This window comes from Myotis yumanensis, unplaced genomic scaffold (genome assembly GCF_028538775.1).
Source record: "Myotis yumanensis isolate MYYU_CA2020_CCGP unplaced genomic scaffold, mMyoYum1.0.hap1 SCAF_2, whole genome shotgun sequence".
Classification (NCBI taxonomy): Eukaryota; Metazoa; Chordata; class Mammalia; order Chiroptera; family Vespertilionidae; genus Myotis; species Myotis yumanensis.
The window spans coordinates 37,135,365-37,156,881 of NW_027223753.1; the positions used below are offsets into that span (position 1 = coordinate 37,135,365).

Consider the following 21,517-nt stretch of genomic DNA (forward strand, 5'->3'; position numbering starts at 1 on the left):
TGCGCGTAGCTCCTGTCGCGTCCCCGCCCGGAGGTGGAAACGACGCCCCTTTCGCTCGGGGGCGGGGTCAGCGCAGCCCCGCCCCCTCCGCGGGAGCAATTGCCATGTGGGGATGCAGGGTACACATTGGGGGAGCACAGAACACTGTGGAAGCCCCCGGAGCGGCTCCTGACCCAGGCCCTGAAGGAAGTGCTCCAGAGAGAGGGCCCAGACTGTGTGGTCAGAACACAGAACGAGGTGGTGACTATAGTAACAAGTTGGAGAAGGGACAGACGCTAAACCACCAAGTTTTTTACAAGACGTATTAAGGAGTTCAGGCTAAAACCCAAGGGCATTGGATTTTAATGCAAGGGAAACAGATGAAGACCTTTAAACAGGTGACATGACCTATTGCAGTTTTGAAAGATCACTTTGGTGGCAATGTTGCAGATTGGATTGGAAAATGCAAAGATTAGCCCTGCTGGTGTGGCTCAGTGGTAGAGCATCGACCTACAAACCAGGAGATCATGGTTCGATTCTCCGTCAGGCCACATGCCTGGGTTGTGTGCTCGATCCCCAGTGTGGGGTATGCAGGAGGGAGCTGATCAAGAATTCTCTCTCATCATTGATGTTTCTATCTCTCCCTCTCCCTCTAAGATTCAATAAAAAAATTTTTTTTAAAATGTGGATAGGTTTGAGATGGAATATCATAATTTAAAGGGTGGACAAAGGAGATTAAGATGGGCGGGGTGGAAACCAGGTGTATGGTGTCATGCAAACCAAAATAAGAGTATCCCAAGAAAGGAGTACCAACAATGTTAAATACCCCTTCCAAGGTCAAGGCAGACAGGACTAAAGGTATTTACAAGGTTTTTAATCAGGGAGGACCTGGTGACCTTGGTAAAAGCGACCTCAGTGGCATGGTCACAGGTGAGGAGCAGGGCAGACGAATTGGGATACACTTGGGCCAAATTTATGGTGGAAGCAGGGGTTACCTAAGCCTATGCGTTAGGTCTGGATGTGAGAATAGAGAATGCTTGCTGGAGTACTCGAGGACAAACGAGTTGCCAGATGGAGGCAGAGAAGGAAAATCTAGGGAGAGAAGGCCACATGCACATGAGCACTACATGTGCTCTAAGTACTTCAAGGGCGTTAAACATACCTGTGTGACTTTGGGCAGTTCCTTCACCCATTTCCTCCTCAATAAAATGGGGATTATAATATTGACAGTATTTACCTCACACGATTGTTGATGAAGATCAAGGTAATTTATGTGGAATACTGGTACACATTAGGGACGCAGTCAATGACCATTCACACTCCCCTCATTATAGCATCACAATGAAACAATACTTCCAGATTTTAAAAAAGGAATTTAATCTTTCTCTAGAAACAGTGCACTGATTTTACAAATGTCCACATTTGCTTTTTAGTTCACCAAGATGATGCCGGTACAGCTAGTGAGACGCAGCACACCACCCGTTGCCTCTGGAAGAGAGGCCAGACTGCAAAGGGGACTGAGGACAGAAGACAATGGAATTTGGAATAAGACAAAGAGAGCAGGGATGGTTAGTGTGACCCAACATTCTAACATGCCTGTTACATCAAACATCAAATATGGTAATTTGGGGACATGTGTGTGTGTGGGAGGGAGACAAACAGGGAAAATTCGTTTGGGTACAATGTGATGGAGTTTTCGAACCAGTACTTCACCCCCAAATTAACAACAGCTTGTATAGAACAAAATGCTATTTTAAAACACATGGTTTGTACAGGTATTTGTTTTCTCTTGTAATTTTTGTAAAAAAGTATCAAAACCTTCATGTCTTTAAATATATACATATACAGGTGGCTCTTTTAAAATTATTTTTTATAGCACAAAGTGTTTGCAAATACAGAGGGTTTCTGCTGACTCCTGACTATGCACATGGTGCATAGCCTGAATGAATAGGGATTCCTGATTTCTTTTATTGACTGGAAATTTGAAGCTGTAATTCCTCCACCTCTAAGTTCTCCATATCCTGAAAATCCCCAATACCCTAAAAATACCATGTAAAAAGACTCCAATAGCTTATCTTCATGCATTGATGGGAAAGGAGATAATTTACTCTGAGCCAGTTAACTGCTAACCATTTCTATTCTGTGAAATGAGTGTATGGCTGACGTAAGGGAGTGAGGTGGGGAGGCTCACATTCCTGTGCCCTCTTCCCATTCCAACCAGCACCAGACTGGACAGTGCTTGGGGTCCCCTCTGCAAACTCCACGTCTTCAAAACTCCCAGTTTTCTTTCTCTCTGTGGGAGAAATCTCAGAGGCTCTTGGCAACATGGAATGCTTCTGTGAAAATCCCACTGCCCTTATATTAGTTTTCATAGACCATATCACAAAACTTCAACTCGAATATATGAAAAACAGTCACTGTGTCTCTTTGGCCATCGGAAAGCTTGAGGCTCAAGACTGTCATGTCTGCAAGTGCTGGCAACACATCCTGATGAATTTCCCATGCACTTGGTGCCTTGCACACAGTGAATGACCAAGGAATGTTTGCTTAATTAAATCAGAAGTTAAATAGGAGTATTCTATAAAGTGCTTATGTTGAACCTGTCTTTCCATCCAGCTCATTGCTTGCTACGTCCCCCTTGAGCTTTTTGCTCATTGTAATGAATTACATGCAGTTCATGAAAGTCCCCATGCCGTTTCATGCCTCTGTGTCTTAGTTGTGTTTCTTCTGCCTGAAGCAGCCTGACATCCCTACTTAGTTTTTAAGACTTAAGGTCACTTCTCCTGTGGTGGCTTCCTTGACCCCATTATCTGCTTTGGTAGAAATGACCACTTAGTATCATAACATTATTCTGAAAAGAATCTATTCTTTTTTTGTTTCCACGTCTTCCTCTACTGCCACTGTGAGCGCCATAGGGACAGAAAATGTTTGACTGACCTATACTTCTGCAGTGCCCAACACTTAGCTGATACCTAGCAAATGGGTTCATTGAATGCATATATTGCAGTCGCAAAGAGAGAATTGGAGGGATCCACAGTGTTTATTGCCATAAATTTAAATCCAATCTCATCCTGAGGTTACAGGTTATCTCCATCTATTTTTAAAATAATCATGCCATCAAAAGTAAATAAATGAAATTTTAGTTTTCCCTGTTTCTGGAAGGCCATTTCTGCCAGTGCCCTCATAATCCCGTTGGAAAGGTAGGTGGCAGGTTTGGTGCAATGTTCAGGCAGTGCAAAGTAGTCAACTGGAGAAGAAAAGGGAGGAAAAGGACCGCAGTGTTTCTTTTAAATAGAGAAAAATTGTCTGATACACCTTCTGCCCTCGTGGTGTTGTTTCTAAGTGTCCTCCAGCTCTACGTATAGTCCAATGACTCTCTGACCTGTTCCTGACTATTGGTATATGACGGCATCAGGGCAAAAAGCAACAGAAATGCAACTAAACCTCAGAATGAGGCTTAAAGCCTTCAGGGCTAGAGGATGGACATGAGTCCTCAGATTTCACCTACTTTACTACCATCCAACACGTGAGTATTCCACAATTTGTTTTTTTGTAGGCTGCTCCCATAGCTGCCTCTTTCAAACTGCAGTTGCAGCATATTCAGAAAACATGGGTATCTCTGAGAAAGTTGTGTTTCATCTTCATTTTGAGATATTGGGCTGAATCATCCAGATCCCATTCATTATTTTTTCTGTGAAGGCCAGGATCTGACTGAAAGTTTAGATATTATGCATTAGACACTATTATAATTTCCCCAGGAAATTCTATTTCTTTGGAGGCAGGTTACAGAAAAAGTTACTTGTTTTTGTGTAAATTTCAATGACTTTTCACTTTCATAATTTTTCTCCAGTCAAAAATTTTACTTTTTATTCTTGAAAGAATAGTAGTAAGTGATTAAGCTCCATAGGAGTTGGCCGGATGTTTTTAAAATTCTATTTGGTAACAGTCATTCTAAGTCAATGCATCTTTCCCTCTTAATGGACATTTCAGGACTATCAGCACATACATATCATGAGGAAATTGCTTGTTTTTTCAAAGCATAGTGCCCAGGCTCCAGAATACGGTTGTTTTCCCAGAATCTAGCAGATCATGAGTGATGGAGAGAAAGAAAGGTCCTAGGAACAGGGTGACAGAACTCCAGAATGTCTGTCTGGAAATTCAAAGGGTAGCAATGGGTGAGACATCCAAGGTTCACTGAGTTGGGGGCAACTTGGAAGTAGGGGAGAGGAATTTGCTTACATGGGCCAAGTTCCAGGTATGCTGAGGTTAGGTACATGTCCTCTGTCCCTACTGAAGCCAAACATGCTGTGTCACGTCTTGTTCCTGGTTGTCCAGTGGGAGTACAGTGTGGAACAGCAGAGTTAAGAAAAGACCTTGGACGATAGAGCCAGCGGGGACTGAATTCCTTCTGGGACTATTGGATTATGTTTTCAATGGTAGACCCCACAAAGAGAGATGAACACTTCTCCCCGTCTCCCCAAGACCCAGGAGAGGCAAAGGAAGTGTCCATGGTGAAACAAAGCTGTACATAGACCTAGAGTTCTTCCTTTTATTTACAAAGCAGTAAACCAAACTTCTGTGTGAACATATATCCAGTGTCCTATAATATTGCGTATGCCATTTCCCCCTTAAATAGGACTTTAGGTTTGTCCACCTTTACTGCCTTAAGCTCACATTAGTTTCATCTATGCGAACACATGATGGCAACAAACCCAAGTATTACTCTTCCCACCTAAAGGAAATGGGAGAGTAAGAGGAAGGGAGAGATGGAGATGTAACAAAACCTATTCCACCATCTTTATCCTCATCCATATGCATCCCAGGGGTTCTGTGCCTAAGCCAGTCCCTAGAGTAAACTTGGGCTGTTCTGGAAACATCTCCACTTAGCTCTCTATCAGTAAGGAATTCAACCTTAATGAATTCAACCCAAGTGTCCTGAAGGAAAATGAAGTTGCTCGAAATGCTGAACTTTAAAACAGGAGTAGCCAAGGTTCAGGCATGTTCTCACCTGAGCTCACGAGGACTTCTGGCACCGTGTAAAGTCTGTACGCTGGCCTTAGCCACATAAGAGAAAGCCCAGGGGGGAGTCCCAGCAGCCACGGGTGAGCTGAAGGGCTTTTCCCCGAGTCGGGTCCCAGGAATAGCCAGAGCTGGGGAGGTTCCGCCTCTGCTGCTACATGATGGCACACACCATGGTATCTGTTCTCTGAGCCAGAGTTCCAAAGGCTAATTCTCTGAAAACTCCAGATACCCTCTGTGGACTGGCTTAAAATATATCTATCGAACAACTGCCATAGGTGCGCCTCTTCTCTAGAGTTTTCTCTTGCACACACATGCAGACAAACACAATGCACACAGAGTCTGTGTGGTGGGCCAATCATACCAAAAATAAATACTCTCATGTCTCTAAATGATTTATAGAACTAATCTTATTTATGAAGTTTGTTAATAAATAATCTAAATTGGGGAGGGAGTTGAGGTGCTTATTTTTCTTTTCTTTTTTATGTTGATGGATAGCCACAAAGCATAATCATTTTATTTACAAAAAAACGCCCAAAACTCCAAAACCTAAAAAAGCCCCCCCGAAATCAAATATTCTCTCTGTAAATATAGTTTTTAAATGATGAGTAAGCTACTGTACCATCGGCCCCATTTGGTTATGTACATCATGTTAGTCACTCAGCAGTAGCCATTCCATGAAATCCTCATGGGTAGTGCAACCAGTTAAAAAGTGTATAAAACATTATACATATAAAAACTCTCACATCCTTTGGATGTTTGCAGTTCATCATAACTTTGTGGTTACCTTTCTGCAACATAAATTAAAATCACACACGCACACACAGACACGCACACACTCACACAAACCCATACAGAAATCCTTCCATCCAGGCATACACCATCCAGAGAGTGTAGTGCATGGAACTGAATTCCGTGAGGCATGAAGGGAGTGGTCCCATCCTTAGGGCAGTCCATCGTCTTCAAGGCTTAATGCCACTCGCTGGGGAAACACAAAGAAATCATCGTTAGAACCACAGGAATTATTTGCTGAGTCTGCCTAAGGACCAGACATCCTATTACTAGTACTTTACAGGCATTGACTCACATAATCTCCAAGCTACCCCACGAGACAGGTTTCTCATATTTATTTTACAGATGAGAAAATTGAGACTTAATGAGCTTAAACATCTGTCCTGGATCGCGTGGCAAGTGGGTGAACTAAAATTTGAACCCGAGTCTCTGTGAACCCAGAGCTTTAGCTTTTTCCATTATTCTGTTCTGCCTCTTTGTCAAGGGGGGCTGCAGAGATCTAAACTCTCTCAAGCCTTTCTTATAGGATTTTAGGTTTGCATATGTTTTGGGTTCGTTTTGGCATATGTTTAACCTCAGGTCATCAGCTGCTTGGCTCTAGCATGTTAGTCACAGCTGGGAAGGCAATCCGCTGCATCCCTCCCAACTGATTACACAGAACTGGAAGGCAATGCAGGTCAATGAAACGCAGGACCTCTTTCCTTCACCCCTACTTTCTAGCCATTAGCTGCTAGACTTCTGTCTGTGACAAATGCCTGACCACTGGATGGTGAACCTGCTAATCCCAGAGCCAGCCTATTCCGTTGTGGACAGTGGGCTTCAATGCTCTCCTATATTGACATGAAATCTGTTTCTCTATCTTCTGATGTTCCCTGATTCTCTCCTAGACTCAGACAGTTCTACACAGAAAACACTTGAAATTTGCAGTGTTTGAGTTCCCTTCCTTTGGAATGTTTTCCTCTCTGGCTACATATCTAGCTTTCCCCCGCTGGTCCTGTTGTGACCCTGTTTCCCACTCATCCGTTTCCTGGATGCCCTCCTTTGGACAGACCCGTGTTCCACTATCTTCTCTGAGCTATGTGAATTTGGGCTAACCATTCACCTCTTGGAGCCTTGGTTTCATCATCTGTCAAATGAGAATAATAATAGGACCTGCCTCCTAGGGTTGTTGGGAAATCAAATGAGATATTGCATGCAGAGTGCTTAATACATCACTAACACACACACACGGGGTCCAGGGTATTCCAGATCAGCCTAACCAGCATGAAACACAACCAGGCTAGCATTTTCCATCTCTGGACATTCTACATACAATAAAAGGTAACCCCACTGCCTTTCAAATCATCTTTTGGTTATTTGTAGTTTTGCGTGAATGCCATGACCTTGCTCCACTAGCGTAGATATTTGAGAGTATCTTTTTCTAAGCCAGTTACCCTCCCACTCTCTCCAGGACAGATCTCCAGGCTGGGGGCAGGCCCCAAGAAGTGCTAAGGGAACTCCTGAGAAAGGGACAGGGGAGAGAACAGGTTGTTGAGAATACTGGCTTCCAGAGCATCAAGGCTATTTACCCCATGTCAGAGGGGAAAGAGCATGGGTTTTTGTGTATATACAGACTGGAGTTTGAATCCTGGTTCTACTACTTCCTAGTTGTGATCCTAGGTGTAATTTATTTTCTGAGTCTCAGTTTCCTCATCTGCAAAATGGGGATAATAATATCAACCTTATAAGGTTACTGTGAAGACTAAACAAGAAAATGTATGTAAAACACTGAGTGTTGTCTGATACTTAGTCGGACCTCACTAAGTGTGCTTTCCTCACTCTCCTACTCCATTTCTCTGCAACTGGCAGGAGGTTACTCCTCAGGTCTAGACTCCTCAGGAATAGCTGCTCCTGAATGCTTGTTTCCTTCTCTGGAAACAGTGCCACTTCCCATGTGCGGAAGGGGGATTATTGGTCCCATTTTATAAATAATAGCGAGCAGAGACGTGACTAAGATCACAGGTTGAGGAATAGTGAAACTGGGAATCATCTCCTCGCCCCAAGCTCATCATTTCTCCCACTGCGCTCTCTCTGACCTTTAAACAATTGCTTCAACAACTATTTGCTCGGATTGGCCCGGGCTAAGGCTCCTCAAGCCACCTGCTAGCCCTCCTCACTTGCTCAGCCTCATTTCCCCGGCCTCCCCTTTGGGAACAATCTGCTTCAGCAGCAGTTCTGTCTGCCCTGCTCATCCTCATCATTTCTTCCACATGCCATTTCCTCAGTCTGTACCTACCCCATCGTTTCTCTTGGCGCCAATACCCGGCGTACAGGTGGCAGCCTTCCATGGCCAGAACGCCTTCTAGGCTCGGCTGCACCTGCCTGGGCTCACACCCTCACTCGTCAGCCCCTCGGACTCAGAGTGGCACTGCCCTACCTTGCACTTGACGACAGGCAGCTCGGAAAGAGGGTTCTTCGGGAGTTGGTGCAGCTGTGACCTTGGTTCTCCCGGCAAGACCAAAAGCTCCTTGAGGGCAGGGGCTGGGTCCTCCAGTTCTCTGGTCTCCCCAAGACAGGGCTCTGCCCACAGTGGGCGATCAAAGCTGCTGATTGCCTGACGGGGGGATGGACTGGATGACCTATGAGGTAGCACTCAGCCCCCTCACTGCTATACAACTGGCAGTCCTTGCTCCCCCAACAAGCCACGCCCTGTTGTGCCTCAGCTTCTGCACGTGCTTCTTTCCGGAATGCCATTTTCCTCCTTCTCTACCTGGAAAACTATTACTCTTTCAGCTTATCTGTCACCTCCTCCGTGAGGCGCTCCCTGACAAAGCCCCCAGACCGAATTAACAGCTCCCTGTTGATCTGTTCAACAAACATTCACTGGGAGCCACCTATGCTGCACAGGCATCAGGGAAACAGATTAGTCAGATCGTCCTACCCTCAAGGAGCTCACGGTCTAGGGCAGCGGTTCTCAACCTGTGGGTCGAGACCCCTTTGGCGGTTGAACGACCCTTTCATAGGGGTCGCCTAAGACCATCCTGCATATCAGATATTTACATTACGATTCATAACAGTAGCAACATTACAGTTATGATGTAGCAACAAAAATAATTTTATGGTTGGGTCACAACATGAGGAACTGTATTTAAAGGGCCAGAAGGTTGAGAACCACTGGTCTAGGGGAAGACCAAAGAGTAAAAAGACCAGTTGACCAGAGTGTGACATGCTATGATGGAGAGAGGCTGTGGGAGAACAGAGAAAGCCAGGGAAAGTTTCCTGGAAGAGGGACTCCTGAGCGTCCACCATGGCGCTTGGCACACAGCTGTGCAACAGGAAGTGAGATCTCTAACTCCCGCCCGCTCCTTGGGAGCAAGTGCATTTTCACTCGGCAGGAAGACAGGCACTTGGTGTCTTTACTTCCAGGAGAAGCCTGCTACCTACTACCCCAGCTACTGGCCCCAATATCTCCGTGTCCCCGGGGCCTAGAACAGTGCCTGGCACATGGTAGGTTCTTGATAAATGTTTGAAGGAAAGGGGAGAGGGAGGGAGGGAGGGAGAGAGGGAGGGAGAGAGGAAGGAAGGAAAGGAGGATGGAAGGAAGGAAGGAAGGAAGGAAGGAAGGAAGGAAGGAAGGAAGGAAGGAAGGGAGGGAGGGAGGACGGGCTTCTTCCAGCAAGGAACACTTACTGCAGGATAGACATGGCCAATCTGAGCAGCCCTCCCGATGTGGAGCTCATCTTCATCCTCCTCCTCTGTTGTTTTCCTGTACACGGGGTTGTCAAAGTTCATGCTTTTGGTGTTCTTCCGCTTCCAGTTTCTCCAGATCAGGTAGCCGCTCATGCACAGGAGGGCTATCACCGCTGAAGAGAGAGACACGTTGCACTGACCTCCAGCAGGCTCCAGCCCGTTGCTTAGATGGCATTTTTCCCCTGCCACCCCTCTAACCCTACTGCCCTTGTGCCTTAGGCTCTGTTTCTGCTGCTTGGAAGCCCTTTCCCATGTCTTCTTTCATAACCACTCATCCTTCAAATCCAGCTCAAATGTGAAGTTTTGCTCAGCTTCTCAGCTAGATTCTGTTGCTCCCTTCCACGTGTTCCCAGGCCATGGTATCGTGCTTTACATTTATGTACCTCAACCAGGCCGAGCTCTCTGAGGCCAGGGCCTGTGCCTTCTTTCTCTCTCTATGCCCAGTGCCTTGCCCCGAGTAGGTGCTCGGTAACAGTGCTGAGTGAATGAGTGAACGTCTTCACCACACCTTTGCCCGAACGCTGCTGCTTCCCTGGATTTCTCTAAGAAAACTGTTCCCCCCCCAAACTCGAGGGGCTCTGCAAGCAGAGGAGCATCTCTAGGAGACAGAGCAGGGAAACCCCGGCTCCCAGTGGGAATAAATCAGCACGTTAAGCGCACAGGAGGAAGTTCTCGAACAGAGCTGGGCAAAAATGGGTTCCAGCATAATCTTTTTTTAAAAAAAATGTATTTTATTGATTTTTTACAGAGCGGAAGGGAGAGGGATAGAGAGTTAGAAACATCGATGAGAAACATCGATCAGTTGCCTCCTGCACACCTCCCACTGGGGATGTGCCGGCAACCAAGGTACATGCCCTTAACCGGGATCGAACCTGGGACCCTTCAGTCCGCAGGCCGACGTTCTATCCACTGAACCATATCGATCAGGGCTCCAGCATAATCTTTATGGATTAACAAGACGACTCTAAAGTTCATCGCAAAGAGAAATTAAATAAAAAATAGCTAGGAAACATATGTAATATTTTCAACAATAAAGATTAAATTAAAAAATAGCTAGGAAAATGTTGCGAGAATAATAATGCCCTACTAGATATTAAGACAGAGCACAAAGTTGTGCTTCTAGTATGTAGGAATAGACAGAACTGGTGGGGAGAATAAAGCCTAGAAGCACATCACAGTCTGCACAGGCACGTAGTTTATAATAAAGGTGATCATTCAAGTCAGAAGGAAAAGATGAACTACTCAGTCATGGTCTTGGGAAAACCAGACAGGGATGTAGGAAAAATAAGTTAAATCTCTACCTCACACCAGACTCTAAAATAAGTTCCAAATGTATTAATATCTAAATACTAAAATATGTTTAAAGTAGCAGAAAAATATGTAGAGAGCTATTTTAATAATTTAGAGTGAGGAAAACCTTCCTAAGCAAGACCCAGAAATCATACACAAAAGATTAACATCTGATGCTTAAAATTTTTTAAAATGTATGCATGGTAAAAGACACCATAAACAAATCTCAAGCGGCATTACGGGAGAAGATATTTGTAACATGTTTAACATCCACTATGTATAAACATTTCTATAAATAATAAGACACAGAACCAACAGGAAAATAAAAAAAGACCATGAATAGGCAACTCATTACGGATGAAATGTAAATGGCCAATAAGCTTATGGGATGGGAGAACATCAGGGAAAGAATATTCGTCTTTCAGCCCTCAGATCAGTGGGAGTTTAACATGTTGATTGTATCAGAGCGGGTTACTGTCAAGAAGACAGCACACACGCGCCTCCGCACAGCACGGGAGGCAGGAAAGGGGTGAATTTCTCTTCCACTAAGCCAGAGGTCTCAAACTTTTTAAACAGGGGGCCAGTTCACTGTCCCTCAGACATTCCACACATGCGCACTGCGGGCCCGGGACGAGTCGGCTGCTAAGCAGAACAGGCAGCGGCGGCAAAAACACCCAGCGGGCCGGATAAATGTTTTCGGCGGGCCACATGTGGCCCGCGGGCCGTAGTTTGAGGACCCCTGCACTAAGCGATGCTCAGAGTATTTTCCATCCACCCCACACAGTATGAGGCTCGAATAGCCTCACCACCATCCTTACTGCTGAACCCATTCAAGGCCAATTCAAATGCCGTCTTCTCCAGAAGTGCCGCCCCCCTCCTCCCCGGGCACCATGCCTCAGTTACAGCACATTTTTAATACCGCGTGTGTAACCACTCTTTTATGACTAAGTCTGATTAAGGACTGAAAGCTCTTAAAGTCTCTTTTTCTTCCTTGGATCCTTGACCCTTGGCACAGACCCTTGCTCGGTATAGAATTTTCACTCCCTAATTCACCACCATATTGGGGTTCCCAGGTTAAGTGGGCCAAGTCCTTGAGGTACTACTCATGGGCAATAAGAGATAAACCTATGAACGGACAGTCCCAACCCGAAGAACCCGCTGAGAGATGACACAGGTATGAGAGACAGGATGCACAGGATACTCCGTGATCACCGCGGTGGGAGGGAATGAATCAACCCCTGGGTTCTGTGTGAGATTTAACAAAATGTTATATATTCTGGCCATACTGAACTCCTACTTCCTGAACCAGGAACTTCATTCCTGGTTCAGCTCATGGTGTCTTCAATGCTTGGGTTGCTCTTGATCCTTCTTCCCTTGGCTGACTCAGCTCACCTATAATTTCCACTAGGAAACCTTCCCTCCCTGCTCCTCTTCTCTCCCAGTTCTAAGTTAAATGCTTCCTTGGCACTTCTCCTGAACCACATATGGCTTAATTATAGGACTTACCATGTCATAGTCAAATTATCTGTGTTAAGTGTGTGTCTCCAACAAGATTATAAACTCGGAGGGCAGGAACCATGTGTTAGCCACTTTCAACCACCTTCCCTCCCCTTATCAGAGTCTGGTGCATTGTAGCTGCTCGCTCAATGTTTGTTGAAAACCAAACAGAAAGAAAGCAAGATGGCTCGATTAAAGCAATGGCAAGCAGCTCTCCTCATTAATTCAATACATATTTTATTTCCGACCATGTGCCAGACACTGCTGGGAGCTGGGGAGAGGGGCGAGCATGAGAGGTGCCACCCCTGTCGCACGGAGCCTGCAGTGCCGCTTCCATGGCTGGATGCAGAGTGTGAATGAGAGGGGGATGGGGGATGCATCTGGGTGGTTGCCTGGGGTAAGGTCCTAAAGGGCCTCGTGGTGCCAAACTAAGAAACCAAATTAAACCAGGCCTGGGAGATGGGCAGGAAGGCTGCCAGGGCAGACAAAGGTCAAGGGGCAGGTCAGCATGCTAAGCGCTCTGTCCTTCTAAGCGCTTGCTAAGCGCGCTTTTCCCCAGACCCCAGGCAAGGTCTCTCTTTTCTCCCAGTGACCTGGGGCCATACTCACCCATGGGCACAACGATCCCAATGACAGCAGCAGTGACCGTTGAGCCCGTCTTGCCGCCTTCGTTCCCGTCTGCAAAATACAAACATTTGCAGGATGGCGTCTCTCATTTCCAGTGGCCCTTCGGCCCATCTGCACTATCATGCGTTTTGAAGACGTAATTGAAGTGGGACACAGTATCATGCAGTGGGATCAAGAGCGCAGGCCCCTGGGTCAGACTTCGTGGGTTCAAGTCTAGCTCTACTACTCACTATTTGTGTGACCAAGGGCAAGTTATTATATATCATAAATATGTTTCTTTGTCTTTAAAATGGGGTAATATTACCTACCTCCTAGGGATCCTGTACAGACTAAATGAGATAATTCATGTAAAATGCTTACTTAGCACAGTGCCTGGCACAGCCTTGCCTAGTTCAAGGACGGCAGGGCGTGGGGGAGGGGGTGCTGTAAAGCCTAAATAAAATGGGATGTAGAGAAGCACATTCTGAACTGAAAAGTGCTTGGAAAGTGAGCTGTAGTTGTTAAGAAGGATGTTGCATCATCTTTTCCACTCATACACCCAACTTCGTTGTCACGTGTGTAATGCACTTTGTAGTTTGGAAGGCATTCCTCCCCGGGGCCCTCATGATGCCCTCTGAGCGGGAAGAGAAGCTATCGTCTGCTTTTGCTCCAAGAGAGATGATTGGCCCCTGACAGTGGCCCAGGTGCCACCCTCTCAGTGTGTCTGTTCCTCCGAGCTGCTCTGAGGGAGCCTGATATTAAGGGGAAAGAAGAGCTGCACTGCTCACACAGCTACTGTGGCAACGTGGCTGGCCTCTCCCTGGGGCCCCAGCAAACACTGCACAGCAATCGTGAAGCTTAGAGCAGGACGAAGCCGGCGGGGGACTCCTGCTCAGAGGCTTCGCCAGGCTGAGAGGAACTGGAATTCACACACAGTCCACCTGCCTCTCACACCTGCAGGTACGTGCTCAGCTCTGCAACTCCAGCTTCTGCTGGGAGGACAGACCCAGCCAGCCAGGTGCTGCCGAGCGAGCGGCCGGGTTTCTGGGCCTCGCACGTACAGGAAAGTGTATCCTCTTAGATCACTCCGCTCGGCAGGTAACTCAATTAACAAAGTGTTTGCTGGTTAATGAGATCGAACTTTTCTGGCAGCGATAATTACTGCTCCTGATGATTTAATTAGTGGGGGAACTGAATGACTTTCATCCCGGGGTTTGGGAAGAGGCACAAGCAGACTGGTTGTGGATATTACTATCTGAGGAACCGACTGAAGGTGTTGAGAACTGAGACCAGAACTTTTGAAGTTTCCAAATCTAAGGGACACCCCCTCCTATACATGTCAGTACACGTGACACAGACACCTCCCAGAGCAGCAGAGGCTGTGTGTGTGAGCACTTCTATTACACTGTCTCCCTTGCCTCTTGTGCAATCTTGTGAAGCAGGTAGGAGAAGGGTTGTTATTATCCTACTTTGTAGGTGAGGAGACTGAGGCTCAGAGACAGGAAGTAGCTTCCTGTAAGACCCTCTGTAAGTTAGGGGCACCTAAGACTCCTAAATCACAGGTGCCCACCCCCCCCACCCCCCCACCCCCCAGAGATACGCACTATTCAGCTCTGGTCTGACCTCCCCTTCCCACAGATGCCCCCGTCGTGGCTTCCCATATAATGAGAGAAGGCAGAAGTCATTTCCTCACAGTGCTGGGAGTGGTTGCTGGTTGCAGGGCTTGGGGTAGACGGGCCGATGCTGGAAGCCCTGGGAACACTGACTGAGCTTGGGGCTGTAGCTGCCAGGCGCGGCGTCTCTGTGCTGTGGTTCTGGTGGGTGGGGCTGTGGATGGCGGTCCCAGGCGCTCTCGCAGAGTCAGCTTCGGTCCTCGCTGTGGTAGAGGCTAACGTCGTAGTTGAGGTAGATTGAGGAGCTGGAGGGGAAATACCATGGAGGTCACTTGGACAGAGAATTTTATTGACTTAGTGCCCACATTATTGCCTCTATGGACTTTACTTATGAACGTATCCTCATGGCTCAGCTCAAGGGCCACTTCTGGGAAGCCGTCCCTAATCTCCCCGAATGGACTGTGATCTTCCCTTCAGCTGAACCCCAAGCACTGTGTCTGAGTTTATACTGCATGCTGGTTTGAGAAAGATGAGCTATCACAACAACGCTGAGAATTCGGTGTGGGCAAGACCACTGTCAAAGTCAGGGAGGAGGGAAAATCATGTAAACCTAGAAGAATTTTACACACATGCTGTTACACCCTTAGGGTTAAATTCTCACTCCACTTTAAACAATTGCATCTGGAAATCATAAATGATACAGTGGACATTTGCTCAAACCAAAGGCCTTGGGCCTGCACCAAGACTTGGGAATGAGTAGAAATTTATATGGTTAAAGTATGAACTATTAGTCCCAATCATGTCACAAAGGGCTCCTATGTAATATGTTAAGTTCTGGGCAAGAAACAGGCAAGCTCATAGCCACCTGCATATAAAGAATGATAACGCCACGGGGATAAAGGTGGTTTTGTTTTTAATTTATTGACTTTGGAGAGAGAGGAAGGGAGAGAGTGAGAGAGAAACACAGAGTTGTTGTTCCACATATTTATGCATTCATTAGCTATTTCTTGTATGTGCCCTGACCAGGGATCGAACCCGCAACCGTGGCATATTGGGGTGATGCTCTAACCAACTGAGCTACCCAGCCAGGGCCAATCGAGGGTTCTTAATTTGAAGTCTTAAAGGGGTTCCTGAAAGTCCTGGGGGGAGTGAGAAGAGGAAAGCCTTGGAAGGACCCTGGGGACACCAGCATTGAAGGAAGGTGAAACAGAGGAGCCTGCGAAAGCCACAGGAAGCCAGAGCAGATGGAGGGAGCCCAGGAGCCGGGGGAGGAAGTCAGCAGGAAGAGGTCTGGCATGGCCAGGCCACCCCTCCTGGCAGGTCCGCCTACCTCGATAACACCTCTTCATGTCGGGGCCCAGCCACATGGTGTCGGGACAGGCACACGTGTACTTGGGAGAGTGGCTGGAGAGCTGAGGAGCAGGCAGGCACAGGTACTCGCAGCCGCCGCTGGGCTGGGCACTCAGCTCGCAGGCATCTCCAGCTAGTGGGGGGGAGGGAGAGAGGCAGGCCCTTCCAGCACTGGACCTGGGGCTGACCCCACGCCTTTGCTCATCCTGACAACAGCTCTCGGAGGTGGACGTTAGGCCCCAGACTGACAGATAGAAGAAGCTACACTGACACGGAGAATATATTTGTCAAGGCTGTACCTCTAGGAATTTGGGAGACAGATTTAAACTGAGGTCTGTTGGACTCCAAAGTCCAAGTTTTCCCCCTATGCCACCAGCCATTTCTCTTTCCTTTTTAAATGTCTAGATCTAGATCAGGCACCCACCTTATCTCCTTATCCCCTCTGACTTTTCACCACCACCCTGGCAGCCAGCCCCTCAGTTAGTTAGACTTCCGATACCCTAGAGATAGAGGAGGCGACAGCAGGTGGTAGGATTCCTGGCTGCTTTTCCAACCAACCACCTGCATTACAATCTGGCCCCAGGATTCACTAGTCTACGCTACTGTCAAACGGGCACACGTACTAAATGAGAAGCCACGTGCTCCTTGTGGCAGAGGAGTTCTGGAACCTGAGCTAACAATGTTTTACCTCCGAGCCCCCGCGTCCTCAATTGTTAAATGAGAACAGGAACACCCACACTTTGTAGGACTGGCAAAACGAGGGCACGTATATATTTATTTCTTTATGCCCAGGCTTATTTCACCAAGAGCCTGCTTGAGGCAAAAGGAAATAAAACATGTGACAGCTCAGCGCTCCACCAACCGGAGGGGTTGCTGCCATTGATCCTGGGGTGCTGAGCTAGTACGTCGCCTGCGCCTAGCGGAGGGAGAGGCCGTGGGCAGGGGACCTGGGGCCAGGGAAGGCTCACCTCTCGGCTGCTTCAGCTCGTGGAAGATGACGATGTCGTGCGGGTTATTGAGGTTCTCAGCCAGGACGGAGATTTCCAGGCCAGTGAGCCGATTTGCACTGAAAATGGCCTCGTTCTCCAGGTCTGTCCAGAACACCTTGTCCTGTGGGCACAAATGCAAAGGATGGGAGGCCTAGAGCCTAAACCCAGGACCTCCGTCTGAGGGTTCAGCCCCAGAGCCTGGTCATAAGAACTGCCCTGCCGCCTCCCGGAGCGCTCCTGTGGCCGCTGACCTGTGGCATGTGCCCGGCTCCCTCTGTCTGAGAGGGTCATTGGGTGATTTTGTGCTTTGGCCTGGAGGCTGCTCGTTAGAGCTCAGCTAGGCCTGCTTCCTGGGTCTCTGTTAGTTGTTACCATTACTGGAACCCAGGACCATGACTGGAGGGGATGTGTGAGCTACTGAGGACTAGTCCCTGCTGGGCTGCCTACAGCCTCGGGGCATGACACATACCCACATGCTCATGGACACACACAGAGGCACACTTGTACCTAAATAAGCACTTGTGTAAGTACTGGTATACATATTTACGTGCACAAGCACTAGCATATACAGGAACACATGCTTTCTTTTCTTTTTTTTTTTTAGCAAGAGAGGGAGGGAGGGAGGGAGGGACAGAGCGAGAAAGAGAGAGAGAACATTGATGTGAGAGAGATACATTGATCGATCGATTGCTTCCTTACTGGGGAATGAACCCGCAACCAAGGTATGTGCCCTGACTGGGAATTGAACCCACAATCCACAATCTTCCGGCGCACGGGACAGCGCCCCAACCAACTGAGCCACACCGGCCAGGGCAAGGAATGCATGCTTTTAAATGTATTCATGTACACACATGCACATACATGTATTTTACACGCACATGTCACAAATATGCACAAGCACATACACGTGTCCGAACACACCTGTCTTGAAGCAAGGGCTGGACTACCCCATAAATTCAGAGCATTGCTGGGTGATGTCGCTCCAAGCAAATACTGCCAATGCCCACCACAGACCACTGTCCCTTTGCCTTCCCTCCCTCGGTGGCAGAGTGAGTTTTGGGGCAGAAGCAGATGTGTGAGACCTTGATGGTTCTTGCTTCTTTGTTCCCCGAGGAGAAAGGTTATTAGGGTCAGAACAAAGGAAGGTCTTAACTCTCACCCTCCTGGGAGCTTCGTGGACTGGGATAATGTTTGATTCACTTCTATGACCCCAAGGTCCAGAAAAGGTCAGTAAAAGTATGTTGAGTTGAACAGTACCTTTCAGGCCATTTCCAACAATAAATGATTGTAAGGAAATACAGATTCCTTTTCCCCTCCCTCCCTCCCTCCCTCCCTCCCTCCCATAATTGGGTACCTTCTGTCTATGTGGGCTCAGTGCTGGGTGCTGAGAGTTCTCAGAGAGAACACATGTGGTCTAGCAACTTACCTCTGCGCTTGCTCTGAGAGCGGCCTTGGGAAGGGAGCACAGGAAAGGCAGCCTTTGCACGGAGGCCGCTCACAAAGACACAAACACGCCGGTTGGCTCCCCTGTCCCTTGTTTCTATCTGGACAGCCCTCAGGGAGCCACCCCATCTGAACAAACTTTCTCTGGGCTTCGGTTTCCTATGGGCCATGCCTCCCTCACGGCGCTCACCTCAAACACAGCCACCCCAAAAGGGTGGCCCAGGAAGTGGGGGGAGGAAATCAGCATCTTTCTGTGGCCGCCGCTGAAGTCAATGCTGGACAGCTGGTGCAGCTTGGAGTCGACCCAGTATAAGCGCTGGCTCAGCAGATCTTGGGGAGGAGAAAGGGGACGGGGGATCAGGCCACCAGCCTGGGACCACAGCCTGCGTCTCTGCTCTTCGGTGCCCCCTCCCTGCCCACATCTCCAGGCCAGGCCTCCAACGGAGGCTGTCCCGGGGCAGCCATCAGGACGCACGGGCCCTGGCACCGAGAGGGATGCAGGAACAAGACCCGTGGGCCTTGGTCAGGGCCAGGTGCTAGCACAGCCCCCACCTGAGGGCAGGGCTCACCCAGGGTGATTCCGTTGGGCCACTCAATATCGTCTGACACCAGTGTGTGCCGGTCCGCACCGTTGAGCCCAGACTTCTCAATCTTGGCCTGGTACCCCCAGTCAGACCAATACATGAACCTGAAAGAGAGAAGAACCCACAGGGCTTCTTGTCAGGGATGTGGCTGGGTGGTCTGGATCACAAGGGCCCGATGACCCGTTGAATGCTGAAGATGGCACGTAGTAAGGGCTGGGAAGACCTGAAATCCATGGGAATCATCAAGCTTGGCGTTAGCAGGTGCTTCAGCCTTCACCTCACCTGAGTGCGGGAAGCCTGTGCTCCCCGAGTGTCCCCTGGCCTCTGTGGGGTGGCCTGGAAGCCATCTCTCCCTTCCGGCGCTTCAGCCAGAGCCCTGCACGCCAGTGTGGGAGGGCCCTTGCCCACCCTCTCATACTATTCCGGCCCACAGAGGAGAAAGTGGGTGACTACCAGGGCCACACAGCTAGACTGCCCAGGGCTTCTCTCTCTCTCTTTCCTGAACATGTACTGAGGACTTCCCATGTGCCAGGCACGGGGCTGAGTGGTTGGTTTCACCTCATGTACCTACATCAGGATTATGGACGAAGTCAAAGGGAGAAAATCCTTTCTAATGGGCAGAACTGTCCCCAGATGAGAAGGGGGCGGGGAATGATGAGCCTGCCTCTGGGAGTGTGTGAGCAGCCGCCAGAGGCCCACCTGCAGCGTGAGGACAGGCTCCCTGCCCGGGAGCGTCTACAGGCAATTCCCAGGCCCTGCTCTGTTCTGAGACGCTCTGTTGCTGATTCTAAGATAGGATGAATGAGCAGTAGAGTCCTGGAGACTGAGGGGCCTGCTCGGACTTTCCTCCCGTGGGCTGTGCCTAAGGCTCTCTGAAGCCCTCAAGATAGCCCTGATGACAGATGCATGGGGACAGAGTGACTGTGGCCTACGGTGGGAGAGCAGGAAGCCTCAGGTGAGGACACTCACCCTCGCAGGGGGTCGACGGCGATGGCCCGGGGCTCACTGAGGTCGTGGCTGAAGAGAGTGCGTCTGCGGCTGCCATCGACTGTGGCCACTGAGATGGTCTTGTTGCCCGAGTCGGTCCAGTAGATGTGCTTGTGGACCCAGTCCACCGCCAGGCCCTCTGGAGAGTGCAGCTGCTCGTCGATGAGGACCTCCTGCTCTGCCGGGTCGCTGGCCTTGTCCATGTACGCGCTAGGAGCAACCAGAGCTGGCCGTGGGGCAGGTGCTCTACCCACATGTCCCCCTGGAGCTGCCTGTGCGCCCTTCTCCCTCCTCTTTCCCCTCTGGGTGCTGGCAGTGGATTTCAGAGGAGCTTAGCTAATTTCTACTCAATGCATTCCCTGGGCCACCGGAGTAAGCGTATAGGCTTGAATCAGCCACAGCCTCCAGCCCGGAGAAGTTCGTTTCAGTGGGCGACAGAAATCAATAGCCAGACCATCACAGTGCAATGTGATTCCATAAACCACTTGGGGCTGTGGCAGCAGAGAAACGGAGGCTGCACCATCCTGGGGGTTGCAGAAGGCTTTGTAGTTGAGTCCTGACGGACCGTGCTTTAGGAGCACAGAGAACAGCATGCAAACGCCCAGGGGTGTGTCCTGGAACGCTGACTAAGGCGCGACATCCAGCGGAGGTGGAGCTGGGTAGTGGGCTATGAGACGGGAGGCAGGTGGGAAGGGGCCACATCCGGTGGGCTCTGCACGCCCCCAAGGAGTGGGATTTTCTCACGGAGCATGTAACTGAACAGGTCAGACGGGATGTGAGGTCACCGTGGCACCTGTGGGCTAGGAGGTGGATTGGAAAGGGCGGAATGAAGGCAGGGAGACTGGAGGGGGCTGTTTACTGCGTCCAGGTGAGAGAGAAAGAGGGCCTGTGGGAGGCTGTGCCATGAGAATGGAGAGAAGAGGCTGAAAACACAGTTGACGCCCAGGAGGCAATATTAATGGGACTTTCTGACTCCCAAATGCTGTTCCTCCCAAGGGGTTCTCCTCCCCCATAACCTCTCTCTGGGAGGTTAGTGCCCACTGCCACCCATAACTCTGACGCTCCCATCCCGGCCACTCTCTGAAGCTCCAGACTGTAAAGCCAGCTGTCTCCATTGGATGTCTAGACACCTTAAACTCAGTACATCCAGGGCCCCTCACTTCCACTGCCCTCCCTCAGCCAGCCTGCTGGACGGCCCCAAACCCCACCTCAGAGAACAGCACCACCCACAGCACCTCCCGAGCCAGAACCTAAAACTCCCCAAATGAACCTGGAAGTTCATCTGACTCTTCCTTCTCAGCCCCGTTTCGTCTGTCACCAAATCCTGCCTCTTTCAGTGACAGCTGTTGGACAGCAGCTGCTTCTGTGTGTGTGCGGCCTGAGTGTGTGTCTCTGTGTTGGGGGTGGTAGTCATTGAGTTGTCAGTGAGTAGCGTAGCATTTGGTATACAGTGGGGCCTTGACTTACGAGTGTCCCGACTAACGAGTTTTTTGAGATACCAGCTGTCTCTCGGCTGATTTTTTGCATTGAGTTGATGGAGTAATTTGAGTTAACGAGCTCCTTAATGAGCTCGGTCTCTGAACGAATTAAACTCGTAAGTCAAGGCCCCACTGTATTTGTTTCTACCTACCCATCCATC

At 49.0% G+C, this 21,517-nt stretch overlaps 1 protein-coding gene across 6 annotated transcripts in view; it reads right to left on the reverse strand.

Annotated features, from left to right (window-relative positions):
* Positions 1–1,339: 1,339 nt before the first annotated feature.
* The window catches only part of LRP8 (LDL receptor related protein 8), a 74,182-nt gene continuing 54,004 nt past the window's right edge, over positions 1,340–21,517 (reverse strand). For 4 of the 6 annotated variants that reach the window (XM_070405162.1, XM_070405160.1, XM_070405164.1 and 1 more), the window contains 10 exons: positions 19,861–20,088; positions 18,877–18,995; positions 18,498–18,637; positions 16,844–16,985; positions 15,856–16,008; positions 14,606–14,830; positions 12,916–12,984; positions 9,460–9,632; positions 8,207–8,383; positions 1,340–5,980 (listed from right to left, as the gene is read on the reverse strand). In XM_070405162.1, coding sequence (XP_070261263.1) covers positions 5,942–5,980; positions 8,207–8,383; positions 9,460–9,632; positions 12,916–12,984; positions 14,606–14,830; positions 15,856–16,008; positions 16,844–16,985; positions 18,498–18,637; positions 18,877–18,995; positions 19,861–20,088 — 1,465 coding nt within the window. In that variant the 3' untranslated portion in view covers positions 1,340–5,941. The remainder of the gene's footprint in view (positions 5,981–8,206; positions 8,384–9,459; positions 9,633–12,915; positions 12,985–14,605; positions 14,831–15,855; positions 16,009–16,843; positions 16,986–18,497; positions 18,638–18,876; positions 18,996–19,860; positions 20,089–21,517) is intronic. The other 2 variants (XM_070405163.1, XM_070405161.1) reach the window with 1 other exon arrangement.